This window comes from Mustela nigripes, chromosome 12, assembly GCF_022355385.1.
Source record: "Mustela nigripes isolate SB6536 chromosome 12, MUSNIG.SB6536, whole genome shotgun sequence".
NCBI lineage: Eukaryota > Metazoa > Chordata > Mammalia > Carnivora > Mustelidae > Mustela > Mustela nigripes.
Window position 1 is genome coordinate 70,594,714 of NC_081568.1, and position 26,297 is coordinate 70,621,010.

The following is a 26,297-nucleotide window of genomic DNA, read 5'->3' on the forward strand; positions in this document are numbered from 1 at the left end:
TAATAATAAAATAAAATCTAGTATAGTTGGGGCGCCCTGGTGAGTCAGACGGTCAAGTGTCTGACTTTTGATTTTTGGCCCAGGTCATGAGTTTAAGCCCTACTTGGGGCTCCGCACTGGGTGTAGAGCCTGCCTGGAATTCTCTTTCTCCTTCTGCCTCCTTCCTTCTCCTTCTGCCTCCCCAAGACGCTTCACATGCGTGCACGCTCTTTAAAAAAATAAATAAAATAAAATCCAGTATAGGTAACATGTTGTTACATTTATTTCAGTGTACAATATAGTGATTCTTCTCTGGGACCTTTAAATACTTTATAATTATCAATTCTTATTTTGGGAGATAACAAACTTAAGGTACAAAAGCGTCATATAACCTAATATTTAAGAATGCTAGAAACTGATATATTTTGTTGTCTCCTTTATCAAACAAGTTTTCCAATATTCCAGCATGATTTTTTTTTTAAGTAATCTCTACACCCAGCATGGGACTCAAACTCATGACCCCAAGACCAAGAGTCAAATGCTCCTGCAACTGAGCCAGCCAGGTGCCCCTGAATGTGATTTCTTATATATTAAACATCTCATGGGGTGCCTGGGTGGCTCAGTGGGTTAAGCCTCTACCTTCGGCTCAGGTCATGATCCCAGGGGCCTGGGATCGAGTCCCGCATGGGGCTCTCTGCTCAGCAGGGAGCCTGCTTCTCCTCATCTCTCTCTCTGTCTGTCTCTCTGCCTATTTGTGATCTCTCTCTCTGTCAAATAAATAAATAAAATCTTTAAAAAAAAAAAAAATCTCATATGTACAAGATGTCTGCATGTAATTTTATGCCTAAGCCAAGGGCTGTTAACCACCCTAAAACAGAACAGGTATTTTATTATTTTTATAATTGAAGCTGCACTTAATGTGCCGAGAACAAAGGCATATATGTCCTAGAGCAAAAGCTGTTTTTAGTTTTGTGTGCATCACTGGTACAGTAAGAGGCATTTCTGACCAAACTCCATACATTCTGTATGACTGGTAAGCAATGGTGATTAGGAAATACTTTACTGTCAACTCTAGACTACCTAATAAACTAAATGCAGATCAGACACTTAATTAGATCATAAAAGCTCTTCCAACAATTTCATCCTTCAAAGTTTCTCTAGAGAACTTCCTACCTTTTTGCTCTTTGGAAAGCTGCTCAGCTTGGTCCCAAATTTCAGTGGCATAGAGGAAGTTGGACGTAACTTGAACATAGCTGGCTGCCATCTGGTGGATCCTCTGTGGAATGGTCACTGAAGAACCACTTGCTGTAGCACTACTGGCCCCAGAAGAGTAATTTCCGGAATTGCCGGGCGACAGCTTTGGAGAAACAGGGGAAGGCATCCCAACAGCTTTGCTACACAGAGAGAAACAGGAAACTTATTCATGCGAATGTGGTGAACATGACAAAACCCATGTTCTACTGGCTCTTCATAAATACTTAGAAGAGACTGTACTTCTGTGCGGGCTCTTCTAGTTTAAAAAAGTCTTTAAAAATTAAAATATAAAGACTTTTTAAACTAGAAAAGCCCGCACAGAAGTACAATCTCTTCTAAGTATTTAGCTCACTAAAGCCCATGGTGAATCATTGTATCTGGACCCTCTGTTTCAATGAATGGCAACAGAACAAAAGACAGCAAAGAACTGAGGAAGTCACACACCTTGAGAGCAGCAGTTCACCTCACTCTCAGATGGACACACTTTCCATCTATTCTGGCAAGTAACTGGGTACTTTTCAAGTTGTTTTGTAGAAAGTTGGGAGGAATTTGCATTTTAACACAAGAAAACTGTGGTAGTAGATAGGGATGTCTTATTTTGAACTCCATTATTTCTGGTACTTTCCTAGTTTAACCAAGTTATTCAAAGCTGACAAAGAGGTTCAGCTTTTTCATTCACCTGCACTTATCTCAGTCGTCCTGTCCATTAAATATTTCTTAGGAAACACATGTTGCAATCAGGGAAGTTCATTTCAGCAGTACTAAAATTTGTGGAAGTGCCCAAGACCATAAAAAAAAGAAAATGAAACAAAAGTTGGGGGAACAAAAGCGATTTGTTGTGAATATTTTTTTTATCTTCTCTTTCAGCACTATAAATTTGGTTCAGAAAATACACAAGAGCAAAGACAAAGTCATTTAACATAAAAATAACTGAACAGAAAAAAATTACAAAACAAAAGCTGTCATGGTAATTGTCCTCCTTTTGGGGGATGATCTGGGATGGAGGAGAAACCACAATCATGCCACTGTTACTAATTTCTGTCAGTATCAAGACCTGAGTAAAATAAAGATAAACTCAATGATAAAAACCCCTAGTTGAATAAATTAAACTCTGAGAAGGACTGAGGTGCTGTCAAAAAACTCAGTTTTCTACAGGTGAAATGTCCCCTGCCTACTCCTGTGCTCATTGTTATTTTCAACTTAGTAAGAAATAAAGAGGAAAAATGAAGACTTTAAAAAATACTTTATTAGAGATGGTTTTAATTTTTTTTAATTGTCATCTTTTCATTTCTAGAAACTGGGCCCTACCCATCCTGCTTTTACATAAAAATAAATCATTTTGTCACAAAAAATATTTTATAGACTAAAATTTACCTACCTTCCCAAGCCAGGTGATGGTGCTTGAGAATTATTATAAGAATTCTGTGGAAAAAATAAGATGTACATAATTAAAAAAATACTACTTCTGAAGTATTAAATATATTCAAGAGCACACTGAGCCAGAATTACTCCTTAAGATGCTTTACAAATTTAAGAACCCAAAATATAAGCATGAGAGCAAGAAAATGTGTGTGTGTGTGTAAATGTGCAACAGGAAGACCTTATTTAGGTGAGAGCTAGGGGTTCTGGAAGACAGAGAATGAGTAACAGACAGAGAAGAGGTGAGTCATACTTTGTGCAAAGGCTGTGGATGGATGTGACCCATAGTTTCCTGGGAGCAGAGGTTTAGGTAAGGAACAGGAGAAAGAGACCTCAACGACTTGAGGTCTGGGTAAGAAGCTCAGACCTGACCTGGCAAGCAACAGTAAGCTACTGAAGAGTCTGAACTCAGAACCAGGGCAGGATTTTAAGAAGACTGATGTGGGGGTGTGAGGAAAACACATAGACATTTTAGGAAACTAACTGAACAGTCTGAGGAAGCATGGTAGTGAAAACAGAAGGCCATCTGCTAATTAGAAACTAGGTCTCATGACAGAAAGAGGCTCCATCCATTGAAATACTAGGAAGAGGGATGCCTGGGTGGCTCAGTTGGTTGAGTGGCTGCCTTCAGCTCAGGTCATGATCCCAGCGTCCTGGGATTGAGTCCCACATCTGGCTCCTTGCTCAGCAGGGAGCCTGCTTCTCTCTCTGTCTCTGCCTGCCACTCTGTTTGCCTGTGCTCGCATGCTCTCTCTCTCTGACAAATAAATAAATAAAATCTTAAAAAAAAGAAAAAGAAATATTAGGAAGAGCTACTGCGTATGGTTACAAAGATTCTACAATCAGATATATGTACATTTAAAAACTTTCCAAGAAGTTTCAAACCTATTTACAAGTTCACCAACAAATCTTGTCCCCTAGGACAGGCACCTTCCTTGTTTCAACACTTACCTTCAAGTGCTCCGTCAGTGTCTTTGAGTACTTCAGAGCATTTTCCTTCTTCAGTTTGAACAGCCTCAGGTACAGCAAAGACTGGCATCGCAGGCTAGCCAATGGAAAAGGGTAACTTATTTACCAGCACAGTGGACTCTGACCACATATGCATAGACAACTTCTGTATTGTCCAAGAACAGAGGAGTGTCTCATGTGAACAGACCACGGCATAAGGTCAATGACACTAATTCTCAGGCAAAACTGGAAGCCGTGTTCTGATTATGGTACATACCAAAAGGAGGGGAAGAGCCTTAGGACTAGTCTCCTATTTGTTGACCATCAAAAATCAAAACCTCACCCACAAGACATCAACATGTCATTATAACATATGCGTTCAAAGAAATCACTAAGGAGGGGCGCCTGGGTGGCTCAGTGGGTTAAAGCCTCTGCCTTCGGCTCAGGTCATGATCTCAGGGTCCTGGGATCGAGCCCCACATGGTGCTCTCTGCTCAGCAGGGAGCCTGCTTCCCTTCCTCTCTGCCTACTTGTGATCTCTCTCTCTCTCTCTCTCTCTGTGTGTCAAATAAATAAATAAAATCTTTAAAAAAAAAAAAAAAAAGAAAGAAATCACTGAGGGGCAGAATCTCTAGATCAAATTATATATATCTGAAATTCAACAACAAAAATTAGGGAACTCAACTATGCATCTGAGGCAACATATGGGAACCTTACAATGGCTTGCAAACACTTTGCACATTCACCACTGCCCACCTCTCCAGTCACTTTCATTTCTCCTTGGTCTTTATGTGTAGTTCCTTTAGTTCCTTGATAGTTGCCAGTTTCTTTCCACCATCCAGCCCTTGCATATATCCCCTCTATTTGAAGACCAGGTGTCTCTATACTCTATTATAGTTATACTTTTCTTTCAAAGTGCTGAATGCATATACTTGTGTGACAATTTGATTAATTTGTGTCTCCTCACACTAGATACTAGACTCCATGACAAAAAAAGACCCTGTCAGTTTATCCACAACTACATTCCTAGCTGTTAAAGCCAGTGCCAGGTAAAGTAAATACTCTGAAAAAACGATCTGATAATATCGCCCTGGGACTAAGCCAACAAGCCACATTCGTTATTCTTAATAAGCTAAACATTTGCTCCCTACGGAAAGGCAGAGGATATGTGAATAAGGAGAGAGGATACTGAAAGAAGAGCCTGAAAAAGGGACCATGTGAGACATGCGGAGTTCCACCATCAGTCCTACCCTAACAAGGCTTTTGCCATGAGTACAATGGATCAGAGACTGACAACAACCAAAACCAACTAAGTCAGTACGAATTTTGACTTATTTTCTACTTTAAAGACCAAATCAAGGATAACATTCAGAAGGGCATAAACAGCACAATTTCTTAGGGAACAGCCTGTCATCTAGCAGAGGCTGGAACACAACACTTACCAAAGTACCGTGAGCCTTTTATCTGCAGCTGTAGCATCAGGGGCTAAGTAATTCTTTAGCTTCATAGTGTATCTGTGAGTTAAAGCAACAAACAAATTACACAAAACATAGTACTTCACCTTGATCTTAGGACTTCCTTAGTCCTCAGAACATTAGAACCCAACCTAAACAAAGGCATAAATACCCATTGAAATATCTAATTCTCCTTATCCCAGGACAATAAAGGATTAAGATCCTTCACAGCTTTACTGTATACAGCTGTATCAGCCCCTTCCTAGATGAGCCAAAGAAGTAATAGTGCCAATGATATAGCAGCCAAGTTTTCCCACTTACTTGATGAGCTCCACTGTCTCTGAATACATAGGGAATGGGGATTTGGATTCCTGAGCATTTTTCTCTAATGCATTCCCACATTCAATGAAAGATACAACAGCATCAAGATAGTATACAGCTTTCTCAAACCTATCAGACTGAAGAAAGGAGAATAAGGGTAATGAGAGATATACTGATATACTATGAGAACAAACAATAAATGAAAATTTAAGTTAATTTGATTAAATAAATAAATGTCAGAATGTTTACATACCAATGCATCAGCATTGTGCTTTAGCTTTTTTGCTTCTTGTAAATAATGGTCTGCTGAATAATTTCTGCAATGTAAATTTTTATAGTAAATAAAACAGTAAATGTTTTCGTAAGATATTACTTGTCCATTTTCCTCTCTAGCATCCCTCAGTTTTCATGTCTTCAAGTAAAGAAAATGATCCATTACTAAACATTCAGTTCCAGGTTTTCTGACAAATGTTTTTATTGGGTTAAGAGCATAATTTGTGTTGGCCAACTCATGACAAACTTTCTACTTAGGAAAATAGAGATCAAGCTCCTTAGTATTTATTAAATGCTAATTTTCCCAAGTTGTTTGAAAGATTTGGAATAAAAGGAATGTGTGGGTAAGAGAAATAACCTTTTAACAAAATGGATGAAAAACCTCAACACTCCTCTACTTATTTAAGAAAGCCTCCACGTTAAACAGGGTACCAGCAGCAGTCAGGTTCTACTTGAAGGCACCTTACTTGCATCCCCTAGGAGTCATAGAGCTCAGTTAAAAAGGAATTCTACCTGGACTAGTAGAGTGCCTTTCAAATTAAAATCTGAATGTTCTATGGAGCACACCACAAGTATGAATTCTTCTGGTCACTGACAGGAATTTTTACCAGTTTCTTATATGCTGACTGGAATGATTTCTCCAATGCATAAAAAAAACATTTCTCTCACCTGTCATCAAAGGCAAGCTTTGTTCTCCGAGGCTTAGAAGCATCAGGAGTTGGTGTAGATGAAGGACAGTTAGAAGAGCTATTTGGAGCCTTTTCCTGACCAAAAAAATATATAATGTTGAAAATACATAATGTTGGAAAAGTATGCATGTTGAAAATTCTAAGGTGATTAAAATTAAACTGAAAGTATTTTTTGAGCCACTAGTAGAAAGGGAACAAAATTCCACTGCCTTTAATAATTAATTTCCTTGTTACAAAATTTTTAAACTTCAGAATATAAAACCCCTTTTTACAGAATAGGTCCATTTTATATAACTAAAAATATTCACTCTAATAGCAGAGGTCTACTGTGTACCAAGCAATGAACTAGACACCAGGTAAAACCTAAGGAAGATACAACCTACTTTGAGAACAGGAGAACTGCTTAAGACAAAATTTACTGATAATTACTGGTCAATGAAAACAGCAATAATAAGATCTAACACTTACTATGTGCTTACTACTTATCAGGCACTAAGTTAACTAGGTACTTAGCACAGTCATTAATCTTTCCACAATCTTATTGGAAGGTATACTGCTTTGCGGACAAAGTAAAAAGCAATGTCAAGGAGGGTAACTCACCCAAATTCAAACAGCTTTTAAGTGGCATTCCTAGAATTTGGACTTTAAATCCAGATCTGTCACATTTTAAAAGGTTAGACACTTTCTTTCCTAAACTTTATTGCACCTCCTATCAACATAGCCCTTTATGTAGGGACTGAGAGTCTGTCTTTTCAACTGCTTCCCTACATACACTTTCCACAACAAAACACAAAGTAAGCAGAATATATCCTATGATGCATGTTTCAACATTAAAAAACCCAATCAATATATAATTGTACTGCTTATGCTAAAAAATCTACTGAAAAGGAACCATAAACCATTTCTTTTCTTAAACGATAACAGCTTTTCAGTTCTACCCAATACAGCTTACCTCAAGGAATGAAAATAAAAGCCTTGGGATATGAGAAAATACTAAGCTCTCTATAGTAAAGTTCCCATGTTTCTGAAATGGCTTCCTGCATATTATGATGGAATGTAACATTACTAGGCCAGTTTTCCCTCTATGTTTTCTAAGTACTTCCACAATTGCGTAATTATGCTGAAGGAAAACTGAAATTACTAAAATTACGTTCAGAAATTGTCTATGGGGCGCCTGGGTGGCTCAGTGGGTTAAGCCGCTGCCTTCGGCTCAGGTCATGATCTCAGGGTCCTGGGATCGAGTCCCACATCGGGCTCTCTGCTCAGCAGGGGGCCTGCTTCCCTTCCTCTCTCTCTGACTGCCTCTCTGCCTACTTGTGATCTCTGTCTGTCAAATAAATAAATAAAATCTTTAAAAAAAAAAAAAAAAGAAATTGTCTATGTATTTTAACATACTTTTCTTATATAAAAATTATATGCATGGGATTTGTAAAATCACTGTGTGGTTAACGAGGTTAACTAAAATTACCGTACTGGGCATTTCACAATATATCATATATTGGATCACAGTGTGCACCTGAAACTAATGTGTTATGTATCAACTATATCTCAGTTAAAAAGAACTGGCAGAAGTAAGAGGGGGAAAAAAGACAAATCTTGTATGTTTGTAGAAAAATGAACAAAAGGACAAAGTCATCAAAAACAGCAGCATAGGGGTGCCTGGGTGGCTCAGTGGGTTGAGCCGCTGCCTTTGGCTCAGGTCATGATCTCAGGGTCCTGGGATCGAGTCCCGCATTGGGCTCTCTGCTCAGCAGGGAGCCTGCTTCCCTCTCTCTCTCTGCCTGCTTCTCTGCCTACTTGTGATTTCTCTCTGTCAAATAAATAAATAAAATCTTAAAAAAAAAAAAAAAACAGCAGCATAAAGAAGGTTTGAAAAGATGATTAATCTAACTGAATTACATAGATTCCGTGTCTGCAATATATGCAGAATACACATGCTTTGCTAACAAAACATTACAAAAATCTACATATACCATATACCATACTCTCATAAAACAAATCTTATTAACAAATTTCAAAAGACTGTTACTATGAAGATTACTTTCAAGCCCCAATGCAATTAAGGTAGCAACATGAATCAGAAGACTACTAGCAAATCTCAGTATGTTTGGAAATTGACTAACTTTTTTTTTTTTGACTAACATGCTTTTAATAACCCATGGGTCAAAGATAAAATCATCCTGGAAATTAGAAAAGATTTTAAACGGAGTTATTAAAACACACCAAATCTTCTAGGATGCATGTAAGTAGTATTTAGAGGAATACAGCCTAACTGCTTATATTAGAGAAAGAAAAAAAGGCTTAAAACTAATTTAAAGATTAATGAGCTAAGTATCCATTTGTAAAAGTCAGTAAACAGAATAGCAAAGCAAAAAGAAAGAATAAGAAAGGAAATCATAGGGGTGCCTGAGTGGCTCAGTGGGTTAAAGCCTCTGCCTTCGGCTCAGGTCATGATCCCAGGGTCCTGGGATCGAGTCCCACATCGGGCTCTCTGCTCAGCAAGGAGCCTGCTCCCCCCCACCCCCCGCCTGCTTCTCTGCCTGCCTCTGCCTACTTGTGATCTCTGTTAAATAAATAAAAATAAAATCTTTAAAAAAAAAGGAAATCATAAAGATTATAAGTTACTGAAATAGAAAACAAAAATAAACTACAAAGAATCAATAGGTAAAAGAGGCTATTTTCTGAAAAGACAAGGAAAACTAATAAGCCTCTGATGAGACTGATCAAGGAAAAAGGGAAATGGCACAGAGAACTAATGTTAAGAACAAAAGGGAAACCTAAGTAGAGATACCAAAGCATAGTAAGAGCCTGTAAGAGACAAAAGGGGAACCTAAGTAGAGATACCAAAAGCATAGTAAGAGACTGTAACGAACAACTTTATGGAACCATATTTCAGATATATGGTAATATGAGCAAATATGCAGAAAAAAACAAAATAAAAATTATATGTAATTTTGGTTTTCCATTATATGCAATTTTCCTTTTGCTAAAATAAGAAAAAGCGTATCTTCCAACTAAATTACAGATTCTCTTTAATAAACCCATTTATAATCGCCTAAACTGGAAATTGTCAAGACTAACATTAGTGATTTTAGTAATTGTTAAAAGCCCTAAGATCTCGAAATCAAAGTGGTCAGGGCTTATATTTTATTCTCTCAATAACAACAGAGTACCAAATATCTACATTTGATCCAACAAATATTTCCTGATTACCCAGTAAGCTAAGCAGCAATGGAGAAAACACAAAACAAGATACAAATCCCTGCTTTCAAGGACCTGACAAACCAATAAAGAGGAGACACAGTTTTACCTATGAGAGCAAAAAAACCAACGAACATGTGAGCTCACTTAAAGAATATATTTAAAGAGAGAAGGGGATTACACATGGGTGGCTCAGTTAGGCCTCTGACTCTTGATTTTAGCTCAGGTCATGATCCTGGGGTCGTGGGATTCAGCCCCACATTGGGCTCTGTGCTCAAGAGGGAGTTTGCCTGAAATTCTCCCCTGGCCCAACTCGGGTACACACTCCCTCTGTCTCAAATAAATATATATTTTTTAAAGATTTTACTTATTTATTTGACAGAGAGAGAGAGCATGCAAGTCTGGGGACTGGCAGGCAGGGAGAGGCAGAGGGAGAAGCAGCCTCCCCCCACCCCCCGCCCCAGCTGAGCAGGGAGCCTGCTAAGGGGCTTAATCCCAGAACCCTGGGATCATGACCTAAGCTGAAGGCAGGTGCTTAACCATCTAAGTCACCCAGATGCCCACAAATAAATCAATCTTTAAAAAAGACAGAGAATGCTATGAAATTTTAAGAAATAAGCATTCAGGCCTCAAATCCCATAGGTGAAATATGGAAAATGGAGAAAGAGCCAGTTAGCAGGTAGACACAGAACTGGGACGGTGAAGGAGGCCAAGAGGATACTCAGGTTCCTTAAGGACACTAGGACTAACCCTCTAAACTACTACATAAGAGTGTCCATGTGGAGAAAAAGCCATCTGTATATCTCAATTTGAGCCACTGTTCACAGTTAAAATCACATCAATTTTAAAGACTTCATTAAACTGCCACATTTAATAAGCACGAGTAACTATCTTTAATGGTCAATTTTTTCAACTCTTAAACCTTTGCTTACTCAAGTCACAAATAACAACCCAGTGAATTTTATCCTTAAAAATCTAGATGTTTTCTTAATTTTGTCAGAGTTTGCTCCTGATCAGTTTAGAAAATAATGTAAATAACCTGGTAGATAAAGTGAGGGTGAAAGTCTAATAAAGTACAGCCTTGAAAGAACTTCTATGACCCACTTCTCCACCCATAAAACATGAAGAACAGTCCCCTATATTAAGATTATGCTCCAGGAACAGTTCCAGTACTAGCTCAGCTGAAGAATTTTCTCCATGAATCAAAGCCAGATTGGCTGCTTTATCACTTGATGTAATACACTTGCTTGTAAAATCTAATTCTAAAAAATCCAAAGCCAACTTCAAATCACAGACAACTCAACCATAAGAACTGGAGAAATTTATTTATTTTTTTAAAAGATTTTTAATTTTATTTATTTATTTGACAGAGAGAGAGAGAGAGAGAGAGAGAGACAGAGAGAGATCACAAGTAGAGCAGCAGGCAGAGAGAGGAGAAGCAGGCTCCCTGCCAAGCAGAGAGCCCAATATGGGGCTCGTTCTCAGGACCCCGGGATCATGACTCCAGCCGAAGGCAGAGGCTTAACCCACTGAGCCACCCAGGTGCCTCAGAGCTGGAGCAATTTATAATTAGATCATAATCGACTACTTTCTTCCAAAATCAACTTTTCCAATTATGGGTTTCTGTCTTAATACGCACCTGGCCAGGTGAAGTACTGCTTTCACAGTCTCAGGTCAATTGCATACGTTAGTTATCAAGATTATGACATTTTGAGAGTAAAAATGCACAGGCCTATAAATTTAATGAGAGCTTTACAAGATCATCAAAGCACAATGCCACCTCAGAGAATTCCTAAGGCAATGAGATTGCTTTTCAAAAGGCTCACACTCCCAATGCCTTACCTTGACCTCCTTCGAGCTACTGGAAGTCTTCCCTTCAGTCTTCTTCTGCTTTGATGTGGAGGAACTGTTTTTGCTGCTGCCACTATTCTCCTTGTTGCTATTATTACTTGACTTTAAAGAAGATGACTGACTAATAGTCCTCTTCCGAGAGCCATGCTCTGTTTTTGGATCTTTTGAGGGAACAGGCCCCGTGGGAGACGGCAACAAATCCTTTTCTTTTGCAGAACTTTGTTTAGATGACCTGCCAAATCAAACAAAAGCCTTCATTTCTCTAATAACATCATATGGGGGTGATGGATTTTTTTCTATTTCTCTCTGCCTGCTTTCAAGACAAATTTATTTCTCCCTATTTAAGTATTAGGACATATGATTTCTACAAAACAAAGTAAGAGTGTACATTTCATGAGGACAGGCATCTTACCTGTTTTCCACCCCCTGGCTGTATGTATACCCAGTACCTAAATATTGGCCTGTCACACAAGTATTCAATAAATATTAGTTACATAAATGAGAAGATGAATGATGAAGATACGAAGTTCCTAAGTTAGAAACTGGTCTCTTGACAGATCCAGATAAGCTTATCATCTAGCCAGAAAGTGGTAAAACTTTAATTCTTATCATGTACTCAACCTTACTCCACTACAGAAAGAAGAAAGGAAGAAGAGACTGAATCTTAAAAACTTTCCATTGCAATTAGCTAACAGCTTCCTCCTCTACTACTGGTTGGTATATGTACAACATTTACATGGACATGACATACAGAGCACATTACAAAGTACCCAATGGCAAATGACATACACATATTAACACACGTGACATGTTTTGGGGACATACTCTCTGTTGCTGGATGGCTTGTGCCCTGCCGAATTCTTGTCCTCTGTTTTGGGTTTCTTGCTGTCATTGGCTCGGGTATCATCTTCATTCTAGATGAAAAAAAGAGAAAAGCAACTACTATATTTGATTTTTATTCGTCTAATTTCAGTTTCCAGCAGGAGTCACCTTCAAATAATTTATCCCTGATAAGTTCCAGAAAGAAGATAAATATGAAATGAAAGAATTCATTTAAATAAGGCTCAGTAAACTGAATTTCAAGGCTGAGAAGAAGTCTCCTATTTTAGATAAACAGAGCCCAAACACTGAAACACATTTCCTACAGTCTTTTAGGTGACATCTATTCATCCTAATAATTTGGGGTGTGTGTGTGTGTGTGAATTATAATTAAGATATAATTCATATACCATAAAATCCACTCTTTAAAAGTTCACAATTCAATGACTTTTAGTATATTCACAGAGGTGTACAGCCATTACTGCAAACAATTCTAGAACATTCTCGTCATCTAATAGACAACCTGTGCCCTTCAGCAGGCATTCCCCCCATTCCCTTGACCCCAGACTCTAGTAATCACTAACCTATATATTTGTCTTTATGGTACTGTCTATTCTAGACAGTTAATATAAATGGAATCACATTTGTGGCCTTTTGTGTCTGGTTCCTTTCACTTAGTAGAATATTTTTCAGGTTCACTGTAGCATGTATCAGGATTTCATTTGTGGTTATACCTGTATATATTCCATTTTATGCATGTATCACACTTCTTTTAAAAAAAAATTTTTTTAAAATTTATTCATTTGATGGAAAGAGATCACAAGTAAGCAGAGAGGCAGGCAGAGAGAGAGAGGAGGAAGCAGGCTCCCTGCTGAGCAGAGAGCCCGATATGGGGCTCGATCCCAGGACCCTGGGATCATGACCTGAGCTGAAGGCAGAGGCTTTAACCCACTGAGCCACCCAGGCGCCCCTATATCACACTTTTTTATCCATTTATCAGTTAATGACCATATGGGCTGTCTCCACTTTTGGCTAATATAAGTAATACTGCTGTGAACATACAAGTGTAAGTCTCTGTGCAGACATTATTTTCACTTCTCTGGTATGTACCTAAGTGGAATGGAGTGGAATTGCTGGGTCATAAAGTAACATTGTGTTTAACTTTTTTTCTTTTTTCTATTTTATTTATTTATTTGTCAGAGAGAGAGAGTAAGCGAGCACAGGCAGACAGAGTGGCAGGCAGAGACAGAGAGAGAAGCAGGCTCCCTGCTGAGCAAGGAGCCAGATGTGGGACTCCATCCCAGGACGCTGGGATCATGACCCAAGCCAAAGGTAGCCGCTCAAACAACTGAGCCACCCAGGCATCCCTGTGTTTAACTTTTTAAAGACTGCCAAAACTTCCAAAGCGGTTACCTATCATTTTATATTCTCACAGCACTGTATGAAAATTCTAACTCCTCCACATCTTCGCCAATACTTGTTACTGTCCATTATTTTTTATTATAGCCAGGCCTAACGATTGTGAAAAATTCTTTTTGCTGAAACAAAAGCTGTGAGACCATGTATAACTGCCAAAGCTACCTTCCTGACTGAGTCTAAGTTTTCCTATTGCTTTAAGTATCAGACCTCACGAATCCAAAACATTCTGCCATAACAAAAGAATCTGTTCTCTACACCAACAATTAAAAGTGGACACATAAAAACATGATACAAAAGAATCTACATCCTTCATTACCGTTGGCTGAAATTCCCCTCTCAGTACCATCTGCTTTATCTTCAAGAACTGTCCCTGACACTTAATTTTACCAAAGCCCATAAATCTCAAAAATCATTACCAAGTTTCTAGACTTGATCCTGATTTTATAAAATCAAAATCCAGGGGCACCTCGGTGGGTTAAAGCCTCTGCCTTCAGCTCAGGTCACGACCCCAGGGTCCTGGGATAGAGCCCCGCATTGGGTTCTCTGCTCAGCTTCCTCCTCCCCTCTCTCTGTCTGCCTCGCTGCCTACTTGTGATCTCTGTCAAATAAATAAATAAAATCTTAAAAAAAAAAAAAATCCAACTTACACGTGTTGACATAAAAAGGATGGGAGGAATAAAACATGCCAATGAGATATGGGGAAGGGAAAGAGTATGAGCAATTCTTTTAGAAGGGGGTTTTCCATTTTAAGTTATATACTATAGAATTTTAAACAAAAGAATTAAAAGGGCATTCTATATTGTATTTCTTCTTTTTTTTTTTTTAAAGGAGATCTTTCCATTTCTTTTTCTTTTTTTTTTTTTTTTAAAGATTTTATTTATTTATCAGAGAGAGAGAGGGGGAGAGAGCGAGCACAGGCAGACAGAATGGCATGCAGAGGCAGAGAGAGAAGCAGGCTCTCCGCCGAGCAAGGAGCCCGATGTGGGACTCGATCCCAGGACGCTGGGATCATGACCTGAACCGAAGGCAGCTGCTCAACCAACTGAGCCACCCAGGCGTCCCTCTATATTGTATTTCTATATTTTATAAAATCTTTTTTTAAGACTTTATTTATATTTTATAAAATCTTATAAAGAATATGTAATATTTTTCAAGCACCAGAGGACCAATTCTCAATTCCATTAAGCTCCTTAGTTTTCTAAGGAGCATAGTCCATTGTTTATAAGCTCTTACTTCATATAAGTCTATGAATTAAATCCTGCAACAATGTCCAGCAACTTGAGGTTGTAGCTCTAGAGGGGCCAGCAGCCTAAACTTACCAGCCGAAAAAGCTTCCCTATACTACAATAATGGAAACTCATTAGGGATATCACCCAAAGTAGTAAGCTTCAGTTTTCTATAAATCCAAACTTTTAAATATCTTCAATTTTTGAAGAGTCTAAGAAAAAAGGGTATTATTCTAGTTTGTTCAAATATACTTCATCATCTGTACAATGTACTGTGGTCTTAAGAAAATGAGGAAAGACCTCCAGCTCACTTCATTTTAAGAAAATGCTTTATTATTTCTATCCTCTCATGTGAGACTCTCAAGGTCAGCTGGGACTGGGGTTTTGCTCTGAGTCTACCTGGTACAACTATTCTGGTACCTATCTGTCCACCTGCTCACCTCTTTGGTATTATATGATCATATTCACACATACGTATCAGGAGAAATCATACTATTCTTCTTATAAATCATTAAAATTTACTTTCCTCTAAAAATTTCTCACTAGAGCTGAAAGATCAAACTCTTTTTCCCAAAGAATCCCTGTCTATACATGAAAGTTGTTCAGCTCTTTTCATTACATGTCCCTTATCTTCCAGTCATAGACATCTGTGGGTTTTCACATCTCCTGGATCTAAAAAGGCTGACCTTCAACATATACCAAGCTTCACTTCTAAATCCAAATTACCCCAGATAAATCTAGGACAAGAGCTGGCCATGTGCGAGCGAATGTATTTAGTCGTGAACTTGTAGACATGGGTGTTCGAAAAGGGAAATAAGCTGGAGCACAGATCTGTACAGAGAACTGGTAAGTTCCTAAAGATGTGTCCAAATTGGTGAATCAATCTGGAAGCTGGAATTAGCAGTTTAAAAGGTGTGACTTGGTCTGGGCATGAAAGAGAAGGGAATGTTAAAGGTTGTCACAACCTGAAAAATATATATCCCAACTAAAGACATTTAAAATCAAAAAAACATTAAGAACATTGTGAAGGCCAGTTTGCAATCCCTGCTTTACTCTCACCTCCACCCTGGCCAGCACATATGCTAAACAGAATCACTGGCTCATTTCTTACTGGATGAGAAACTAAAGGAGACAGGCAGAGAGAGGCTCACTGGTCCTCAAGAGACGGTTCGGTCTGGAGCCTTCCCAGGGTCTCAGGCTCAACCTCTATTTTCTCTCCTAGCTATGACTCAACCAGGTATTTTCTGGCTTACTGAGATTTCCACTGCATTTCAGATTCTGATGTTTAAAAACAAAACAACAAAAACTCTTTACAAACCTTATGTTTCCTCTTGCCTTTGTTGGAAACTTTTTCTGAGGCTTGTTTCTGAGCCTCTCTTGTGTGCTTTTCTGGCACATTTTTCTTTTCCCCCTTGGGTGGCTCTGTTTCTTTATAAGGCTTTCCTGGTATTCTGGTCAAGAGATTCAGGTCAATCTTCACAATAAGTGGATACCTGTCATCAGGCTCACTAAGGGGTGAAAGAAGTTCCTTCTCTTCCATAGGAGAGAACATTCGTTGCCGAAAAAAACTATCTTCTTCCTCCACTGAGGAGGGTTTCACGGGAGTCCTGTTACTCTCAGGGTACTTAGGAGTTTGTGAGGAAGGAGGAAGACTCTCGCTTTCATCTGAATCTGAGGATGAGGTATCTGTTTCTATGATTTCCCTTGATTTCTGGGAAGATTTACTCGTTGACTTGTATTTCTTTTTTTCTGCAGAAGGTCGAGGGGAAGATTTGGACTCCTTTTTAATATTGGGTTTCCTTGAGCCTTTGGTGGCTGCTTTATGTCTGCTGGAGGGCATGCTGGAAGCCATGTCTACAGGGGTTTCACTTTCTATCTTCAGGCCTCCCCGGGGCTCTTCAGCAGTTGCCTTCTCAGCCTTTTTGGGTTGTTTTTTGCCTACAGTTCTCCTCTGTGTTGTGCTGTCACTCTGTGCAGGGGACTTCTGCCTCCCTCGCCCACTTTCTGATCCCTTTTGTACAGTTTTGGAGTCTCGTCCAGGAGTAGCAGAACTCGTTTCTTTAGGTCCACTCGGATCAGGGTAGCTATTCCCAGTGCCCTGTTCTCGGCCTTCCTTTTTATAGCCTTGAGATGATGGGATGTTACTATCCACAGAAGAAGCTGGTGACACTTTATGTGGGTTCACCTTATTCAACCAATTATCAAGTTGCCATTTGTTTGTTGGTGGTGGTTCAGGCTGAAAAACAGAGAAATAAGTATGCTTTTGTCAATAATGAAGCTTCTCCCCTCCTCAACGATCTCAAGGAAGACGAAAAAGCACATCTAAGACCACAAAGGCATCTGCTATTCACAGTTCTGATTGAACTAAAGCAAAGGGCTGAATATTGACTGTCAGAGCTCTCATCACTTGAATGCGAAGGTAAGCCTGATATTACATAGGATCCTTAAACATTAAAGATGGGGCACCTGGGTGGCTCAGTCGTTAAGCATCTACCTTTGGCTCAGGTCATGATCCCAGGGTCCTGGGATCAGGCCCTGCATCTGGCTCCCTGCTTGGTGGGAAGCCTGCTTCTCTCCCTCCCACACCCCCTGCTTGTGTTCCCTCTCTTGCTATGTCTCTCTCTGCCAAATAAATAAATAAAATATTTTAAAAATAAACAAACAGGTGGCATCTAGGTGGTTCAGTAGGTTAAAGCCTCTGCCTTCAGCTCGGGTCATGATCTCAGGGTCCTGGGATCGAGCCCGGCGTTGGGCTCTCTGCTCAGCGGGGAGCCTGCTTCCCCCTCTCACTCTCTGCATGCCTCTCTGCCTACTTGTGATCTCTGTCAAATAAATAAATAAATCTTAATAAATAAACAAATAAACAAACAGACATACATTAAAGATTCCTATCAGGAACCTAACTTCAAAGGTAAAATTACAAAATGACCACAGCATATACTTAATTCCAAAAAGTAAACAAATGATGTAGGTACTGATAGAGATTTTTAACCTTCTTTTACCAACCTATAGTAAAATTATAAAATATAAGACTCCTTTTATTCACAATAACTACATAACATGAATTACCATGCTGAGATATAAAAAGAGAGCCTAAACTAAACCAATCCAGTATCTTAGGGACTGGAAATATGACCTCAAGTAATTCCTAATCTAGACTGAATGTTTGTTCAAATAACAATGAAACTAAGTGTCTAAGCTTCCTCTAAGATACCCAGTTCAATTTCTTAACCTTCTTTCCCTTCACCTTTTGTATTTGGAATAGGTCTTAAGTGGCCATCACCAGGGGCCATGGGAGGCCTATGGAAGACACCCTGCCTCCCTCTCACCTCAGGAGATGCACTCTGGGATGGCTCATTTGCCTCACTGTCACTGGAGCTACTTTCACTCTCTGAGTCAGATCCAGAGCTGCTTTCAGATCCACTGTGGCTGCTAGAATCATCCCTGGAGTTATCAGCGCCTTCACTATTATGGTGTGAAGGTTCAGAGTTACTATAAAAAGAGATAAAACATATAAATGACCAGAAGTTTTTTTTTTGTTTTTGTTTTTGTTTTTTTTTACAGTAACAGCAGGAAAACACCCAAATCTGACAATCAACTTTATTTAAAATGTTTACTGTTTGTTATGCTGTTACAGGTCTATGAATCCAGAATGTCATTTATAAATGAAATACTTTCTTAAAAAGTTTCTAATATGCTGCTCAGCCATTAGCTCTTACCTTTAAAAAAGATTTCTACTGAGGTATAACTTATATACCACAGAATTCACCCATGTTAAGTGTACAATTCAATGATTTTTAGTTAATTTACAAGGTTGTACAATCGCCATTACAATAATATTTACTCTATAAGGTCGATTATAATATTACTATAATGCTATCAGGTGATACCCACCCCTCCAAGTAAAACAAGAAATAAAAGGATGCATACCTTCCTGGTGTACTTCTTGGCATTGTCTTATCACAATCCTAAAAGTAAAACATGAGAGGGAATGCAAATGAATAAATAGCACTCTATCTGCTTAACGTGAAAATATCTGAGATTTTTTTTTATTAATTTTTTTCAAGATCTTAATTTATTTGACAGAGATCACAAGCAGGCAGAGAGGCAGGCAGAGAGAGGAAAGGAAGCAGGCTCCCTGCTGAGCAGACAGCCCCACGTGGACTCGATCCTAGGACTGAGATCATGACCTCAATCGAAGGCAGAGGCTTAACCAACTGAGCCACCAAGGCACCCAATATCTGAATTCTTAATAGAACACTAGCAGCTCTAATGTAGCCTCAATGTTTACCTATAACACTTAGGACACACTGTTGTTACCTAAAGAATAATTAACTGCCATGCTAAGATGAAAAGCTTTGTTAAAAGTTCTTGCCAATAATCTCACGTTTCATGAGAATATTCTGATTCATGATTAAGTAGTATGGAAAAGCCAATTTAAAAATAAAAAAAGGTTTAAAGACAGAGCAGAATATAACAACATTCCACTGTCAGAAAGCAGTAAGGAGCTTATTTTAAATAAATGAATCATGTATGTATCATTGGATTCTAGTATTTATAAAATACAATGCAGGGGTGCCTGGGTGGTTCACGGGGTTAAGCCTATGTCTTCGGCTCAGGTCATGATCTCAGGGTCCTGGGATAGAGCTGAGCATCAGCCTCTGTGCTTGGCAGGGAGCCTGCTTTCCCCCCCTCTCTTTTGCCTGTGGCCCTGCCTACTTGTGATCTCTCTGTCAAATAAATGGATAAAATCTTTAAAAAAAATACAATGCAAACCAATACTGTACGAAACTGGAAATTCATAAAGCAGTAGACACACCTGCTCCCCATCGCTGTCTTCACTGCTGCTTAGTTTTAAGTCATCTTTTAACATGCTAGAGGGAAAAGGCAGAAAGAGTTAGTAATTTTCTAACAGTGTACCATGGCACACCAGAGTATTAAATAGCTACGAATCATTCTAGAAATAATCATGGTGGTAGACAAAGATTTATTTTTAAAATAACAAAAAAAAAACAAAAACAAAGAAAAGAACCAGGAAGTCTTACTCTGGTGTGCTTCACAGCCAGGGTAAAAACTGAGAAAGGAGGAAGTAAACATTTCAAAAGCTCTCACTTTTCCATAAGTAAAACATGTAACCTTCTTTTCAAATTAAATAAGCCACCTTCTACAAACTCTTATAACTCAGTTGTTATCTCTATTTTTCTAACTGCATCCACACCCACTCATTCATATTAAAACAAATGATCATACTCATACCCAACAGTCCACTAGAGATAAAACTCCTAAAAAAAGAAGGAAGATAAAATGAAAGTATCAGCAATTCTCTTTCAGTGTCCCTCATATTCCACGAAGAGATTCATACAACTTCGTAATTGTGAAAACCAGAACACAAAATCCAAGCACTAGTTCATAAACGCCTTGGTATGAAAGATGACTGTTCTCTGGAGAAGTAACAATCTGGGGTAAGAAACTTAGCTATAAAATAGAAATGACCACATATGAACTAAAAATAAACTCCAGGTTCTAAATCTTCCTTGATTAAAGTTCAAATTAAAAAAAAAAAAAAAAAACCCCACACACAAATAAATTCTGTAAACTGATAGTTTCTGAAATTCATTTTTCAAAGTAAAATTACAGATTTAAATTTCCCTTATGGTCATAAAATCAACATTAAAATAAAGATTCTGAGTAATGACCCATAAAATATTCTTTGCCTCTTTACGGGAGAACAAAAATTAATACAAAGCTTAGGGAAAACCACTAGAAAAATGCTTAATTTCTCATTACTAATAGTTCTATTACCTTTCTTCTTAAAATCTCATGACAGTCTCCAATCAGTGGAAAGGAAATCTTCTTTCACTCCAATAACTACTGATACTTTCCCCTCAAAGCTTAGCCTGAGTGTCTATATCTGATCCCAAATTCAGATTATCCCCTAAAAGATCACCTTGAAACAAAGTAACCGGATGATTACAGAACTATGAATAGTGTTTTAAGGCTGGCCCAGTTAAACAGGACAGAAAAAAAGAGTTTTCTTTTGGACAAGGGCTTAGTGCATCTCTATGACTGATATCCTGCAAGGAAATGTACTTACTCTGAATTCTCTCAGCCCTTATGATTTAATAATGGCAGCTCAATGAACCTGTTCACACACATGGAGATGTCAAAGCTTTTACCAGATGGCTCAAGGTCCTGCATGTTTTTGTTCCCTCAGCAACCAAAGTGATTCACACATACATGGTAGGCTTTTACCGGTTCTTTGCATACAAATAAATATGATAAATATGAATATAATTTCAATTCTGTAGCAGGGGGGATTTCTTGCATTCACATAACTTCATTCTCAGTTTTTCCTTTGTTCAGTGTTAAGAGGCTGAGGTTTTCAGTACAGGTTACAGGTTATAGCTTTGAAAGCTAGCACTGTGGCCATAGCTTCTTCAGAATTTTGTTTTAATCACTGAGTTAACTTGTCTTAGGAATTGAGGAGTACATTTCTGAGCTGGAATTTATTATCATCCAACATATTAGACTGATTACATTTTGATATATATTCCTGGTTTTACCTACAGAAGGAGGAAAACTTAAAAGACAGTACAAACTATGCTGACTTAATATTCTACACAAAGCAGTTAAATGGAGGGCTTACTAAGAATCCTGTATTGTTTGGTCTTCTTTATTAAAAACGAAGTATCAACCTACCCACAAACACTCTAAGAGATGAGAAAAACTGTAATCTTAGAGGAGGTGTAAGCAAATTAAGGCAAGTTAAGAAGTTAAAGTTTTATTGGAACACAATCGCACCCACAGTCTATATTTGCTTTCATACCACAACAGAAGGGCTGCCTGCCTAGTTGGGACAAAAATCATCTAAGCCCCTAAGGCCTAAATTATTTCACTGTCTGGCCTTTTACATAAGTTTGCTTACTCCTTCCTTAAAAGATTAAATACACATATTTAAGTGTTGGGCTAATACATACACACTACAGACAGACTCTTAACAAAACAGACAAACTTATTAAGCAATAAACTTACGATTTAGACTGGTGTCCATTTGAAGTTTTAGAAGAAGGATTGTATCTTTCTAGAACAAAAGAATGCAGAAATTAACAACTACAGTATGGCCATTTAGATCATAAAATATGTATCGGTATACCTTCAAAGAAATGTAAATCAACACAAGATGGAATTTGTCCCTCCATCAAATTGGTAACACTTCAAAGTCCAATAAATAGAAGATACTGGAAACAGGCATGCTCAGAAGCTGTATGAAGGATTATAAATTCATATAATTTCTTTGGCAGGCAATCTGGTAATATTATCTTATGGATACTGGAAATGCACATATCCACTGATGCAGCAATTAGGATGAAAAAAAATTTACCTTACAAGTATATCTGGAAGAATACATAAACACACACTCACACACAGATGTTTATCATAGTATGATTTGTAACAGCAAAAACTAGAAACATGTCTATCAAGAGGGATCTAGTTAAATTATGGTACATTCATACAATATAACACAATTTTCATGTTAAAAAGAATGAGCTAGAATTTTTACACTGATACAGACATAGTTAAGTGAAAAACACAGTAATAAAGAGTAGGAGAAACTTATGATCCCATCTGCCAATAGTTAGTTATGGAGGGAGGAGGACAGAACTAAAGAGGAGACATTCTTTTTTCTTTTTTTTTTTAAGATTTTATTTATTTGACAGAGAGAGAGAAAGAGAGAGAGAGAGAGCACACACATGAGAGAGGAAACACAAGCACAGGGAATGGGAGAGGGAGAAGCAGGCTCCCTGCAGAGCAGGGAGCCCTACACAGGGCTCAATCTCAGGATGCTGGGATCATGACCTGAGCAGAAGGCAGATGCTTAACAACTGAGCCACCCAGGTGCCCCAAGATGAGACATTCCTAGAAGATTTTAAGATAGAAAATGTAAACTTTGGGGGGCACCTAAGTGGCTCAGTTGGGTTAAAGCCTCTGCCTTCAGTGGGTTAAAGCCTCTGCATTCAGCTCAGGTCATGATCCCAGAGTCCTGGGATCGAGCCCCACATCGGGCTTTCTGCTCAACAGGGAGCCTGCTTCCTCCACTCTCTGCCTGCCTCTCTGCCTACTTGTGATCTCTGTCAAATAAATAAATAAATAAAATCTTAAAAAAAAAAAAAAACCCAAACTTTCTGGCCTATAGCTATTTTATACATATCAACAATGGTGGGTCCCTTTTTCCTACAACTATAGCTTTAGGGCAGAACCAGTGTAGATCTATTTACTAAAGAAGTTAACTGTTCTTGGCAAAAAGATCATTTATTTTGTTGTAGAGCTATATGGGGAAGCCTAGATATTTCCAAGGTTCCTGACCTTGTCACTATCAATTCACATATCCAACGTCTCTTGGGACCAGACTTAAATTCCCTAAGGCTAGGGTGCTTGGATGGCTCAGGTCATGATCCCCCAGGATCCTGGGATGGAGCCCCGCCTCAGGCATCCTGCTCCATGGAGAGCCTGCTTCTCCCTCTCCCTCTGCTCTCTGCTCCCCTCTGCTTGTGCCCTCTCTCTGCAAAATAAATAAAATCTTTTTTTTAGAAGATTTTATTTATTTGACAGATAGAGATCACAAGTAGGCAGAGAGGCAGGCAGAGAAAGTGGGAAGCAGGCTCCCTGCTGAGCAGAGTCTGAAGTGGGGCTCAATCCCAGGACCCTGAGATCATGACCTGGGCCAAAGGCAGAAGCTTAAGCCACTGAGCCACTCAGACACCCCTAAAATAAATAAAATCTTTTTTAAAAAATTCCCTAAGGCTATTATACCCTCAAGTTCTTCTCAGAAACTAAGACAGGGGGTGAAAGGGGGTTCTACAATGGCAGACTTTCTTCCCAGACCTAAAGACCCAGCAAAAATAAACACACTAGGGCGCCTGGGTGGCTCAGTGGGTTAAAGCCTCTGCCTTCGGCTCAGGTCATGATCTCAGGGTCCTGGAATCGAGCCCTGCATCAGGTTCTCTGCTCCGCAGGGAGTCTGCTTCCTCCTCTCTCTCTGCCTGCCTCTCTGCCTAGTTGTGATTTCTCTCTGTCAAATAAATAAAATATTAAAAAAATAAAATAAAATAAACACACATCTTCTTTATCCGTTTGTCCGCTGAAGGGCATCTTGGCTCCTTCCACATTTTGGCTATTGTGGCCACTGCTGCTATAAACACTGGGGTGCATATGGCCCTTCTTTTCACTATATCTGTACCTTTGGGATAAATACCCAGTAGTGCAATTGCTGGGTCATACAGTAGCTCTATTTTTAATTTTTTGAGGAACCTCCACACTGTTTTTCATAGTGGCTGCACCAATTTGGATTTCCACCAACAGTGTAATAGGGCTCCCCTTTCTCCACATCCTTTCCAACATTTGTTGTTTCTTGCCTTGTCGATTTTTGCCATTCTAACTGGTATAAGGTGGTATCTCAATGTGGTTTTGATTGTAATTTCGCTGATGGCTAATGATGAACACTTTTTCATGTGTCTGTTAGCCATCAGAAAGGATGAATACCCAACTTTTGCACCAACATGGATGGGACTGGAGGAGATTATGTTGAGTCAAGTAAGTCAAACAGAGAAAGTCAATTATCACATGGTTTCATTTATTTGTGGAACATAAGAAATAGCAGGGAGGACATTAGGAAAAGGGAAAAATGAAGGGGGAGAAATGGGAGTGGGAGACAAACCACGAGAGACAATGGACTCCTGGAAACAAACTTAGGGTTTTAGAAGGGAGAGAGGTGGGGAGATGGGTAAGCCTGGTGATGGGTATTAAGGAGGACATGGACTGCATGGAGCACTAGGTGGTGTTATATGCAAACAATGGTCATGGAACACTACATCAAAAACTAATGATGTACTGTATGGTGACTAACCTAACACAGTAAAAAAAAAAAAAAAAGAATAACTAAATATAGACACTGAAAGAGAAGAGCTACAGTAAGCTACAACCCCTTCCTGCTTATAATTTAACTCTCACAGAACCAATTACCTTCAAAAAGGAGACAGGAAGATAGAAGAATGGTTCTTGGGTTTATGAGGTACCCATCAAACTGAATTCATGAACTCTGAACTTCAAATATTTAATAAAAATAGTTAATTTTGATCACCATCAATCTATAATTCTTCATTTTTAAATTTAATTTAAACCAAGATGTGGTTTAACTCATTACTAATAAAAACTGGGATAAGACATGTGAAGGAATTGTAAAAGCAATGTACAATAAGACCATGAGAAATGAATGCTCAATAAAAAGCTTAACTTGAGAACTAAGAGGAAAAGAAATACTCACTTTGTTCTCCGGGGCCGAAATTGGACTGCTGAGATTCCTAAGAAAAAGGGGATTATAAAATTATATAGTGGCATTAAGAGAAAGGTTCATAGTGACAAATGCTTCAAATTAAACTATTCAATTCCAGCTAATTCAATGAAAGATCTGTTGAGCTCCTAGGAATACAGAAAAGAAAAAAACACTGAAAGAATTTAATGATCACATATGATGGGCTTCAGTAATCATGTGGTCAATAATGAACTTTCCCAAAACTCACTACAAAAAGCATCAAGCTACCTAATAGTTCCTCTTTATTATTCATTTCTTTTCAGCAGCATCCACGGTACTCATATTCTAATTTAGGGTACTCATATTCTAATTTAGAGCCCAGGGAAAGCAAATGACTTCAATTTAAGATTCTTGATCTTAAGAAAATGTTTAACAATAACAACAACAAAATAATAGTAATACTAGGGGCACCTGGGAAGCTCAGCTGGTTAAGTGTCTGACTCTTGATTTCGGCTGAGGTCCTGATCTCAGGGTTGTCAAATCGAGCCCTGTGTCAGGCTCTGTACTGGATGTGGAGCCTGTTTAAGATTCTTTCCCTCTCCTTGGGAAGGGGAGTCCTACATCCAGCTTGAGGCACATGCTCTCTCTCTAAAATAAACAAACAAACAACCTATACTACAGTAAAAAAAGCTGTACAACCTATATGGACTCAAAAGATACCACCTTTATGAACTAAAAACCTCACATGTGGGACGCCTGGGTGGCTCAGTTGGTTGGACGACTGCCTTCGGCTCAGGTCATGATCCTGGAGTCCCGGGATCGAGTCCCGCATCGGACTCCCAGCTCCATGGGGAGTCTGCTTCTCTCTCTGACCTTCTCCTCGTTCATGCTCTCTCTCACTGTCTCTCTCTCAAGTAAATAAATAAAATCTTTAAAAAAAAAAAAAAAAAAAACTCACATGTTATTCACACATCATTTTATTACCTTCCTTTGCCCGTGCCCAATATCTTACAAACAATCAGCAAGTTGAGGAAAAGACTGTCATATACTCTTTTTAAGCTGTAAGCTGTATACTAGAGTCCAGTGTCTAGCACTCAGGAAATACCAATAAGAAAAGAAGCCAAAACGTCACTCT

The 26,297-nt window shown here is 38.7% G+C and overlaps 1 protein-coding gene across 2 annotated transcripts in view; it reads right to left on the reverse strand.

Annotated features, from left to right (window-relative positions):
* Positions 1 to 26,297, reverse strand: part of AFF4 (ALF transcription elongation factor 4) — a 96,459-nt gene that overhangs the window by 8,450 nt on the left and 61,712 nt on the right. For both annotated transcript variants that reach the window (XM_059417561.1, XM_059417560.1), the window contains 15 exons: positions 25,175 to 25,211; positions 21,886 to 21,934; positions 19,673 to 19,727; positions 18,784 to 18,821; positions 18,183 to 18,345; positions 16,172 to 17,089; positions 12,215 to 12,303; positions 11,381 to 11,621; positions 6,318 to 6,412; positions 5,629 to 5,692; positions 5,376 to 5,512; positions 5,043 to 5,114; positions 3,604 to 3,697; positions 2,612 to 2,655; positions 1,153 to 1,373 (listed from right to left, as the gene is read on the reverse strand). In XM_059417561.1, the coding sequence (XP_059273544.1) occupies positions 1,153 to 1,373; positions 2,612 to 2,655; positions 3,604 to 3,697; positions 5,043 to 5,114; positions 5,376 to 5,512; positions 5,629 to 5,692; positions 6,318 to 6,412; positions 11,381 to 11,621; positions 12,215 to 12,303; positions 16,172 to 17,089; positions 18,183 to 18,345; positions 18,784 to 18,821; positions 19,673 to 19,727; positions 21,886 to 21,934; positions 25,175 to 25,211 (2,317 nt within the window). The remainder of the gene's footprint in view (positions 1 to 1,152; positions 1,374 to 2,611; positions 2,656 to 3,603; positions 3,698 to 5,042; positions 5,115 to 5,375; positions 5,513 to 5,628; positions 5,693 to 6,317; positions 6,413 to 11,380; positions 11,622 to 12,214; positions 12,304 to 16,171; positions 17,090 to 18,182; positions 18,346 to 18,783; positions 18,822 to 19,672; positions 19,728 to 21,885; positions 21,935 to 25,174; positions 25,212 to 26,297) is intronic.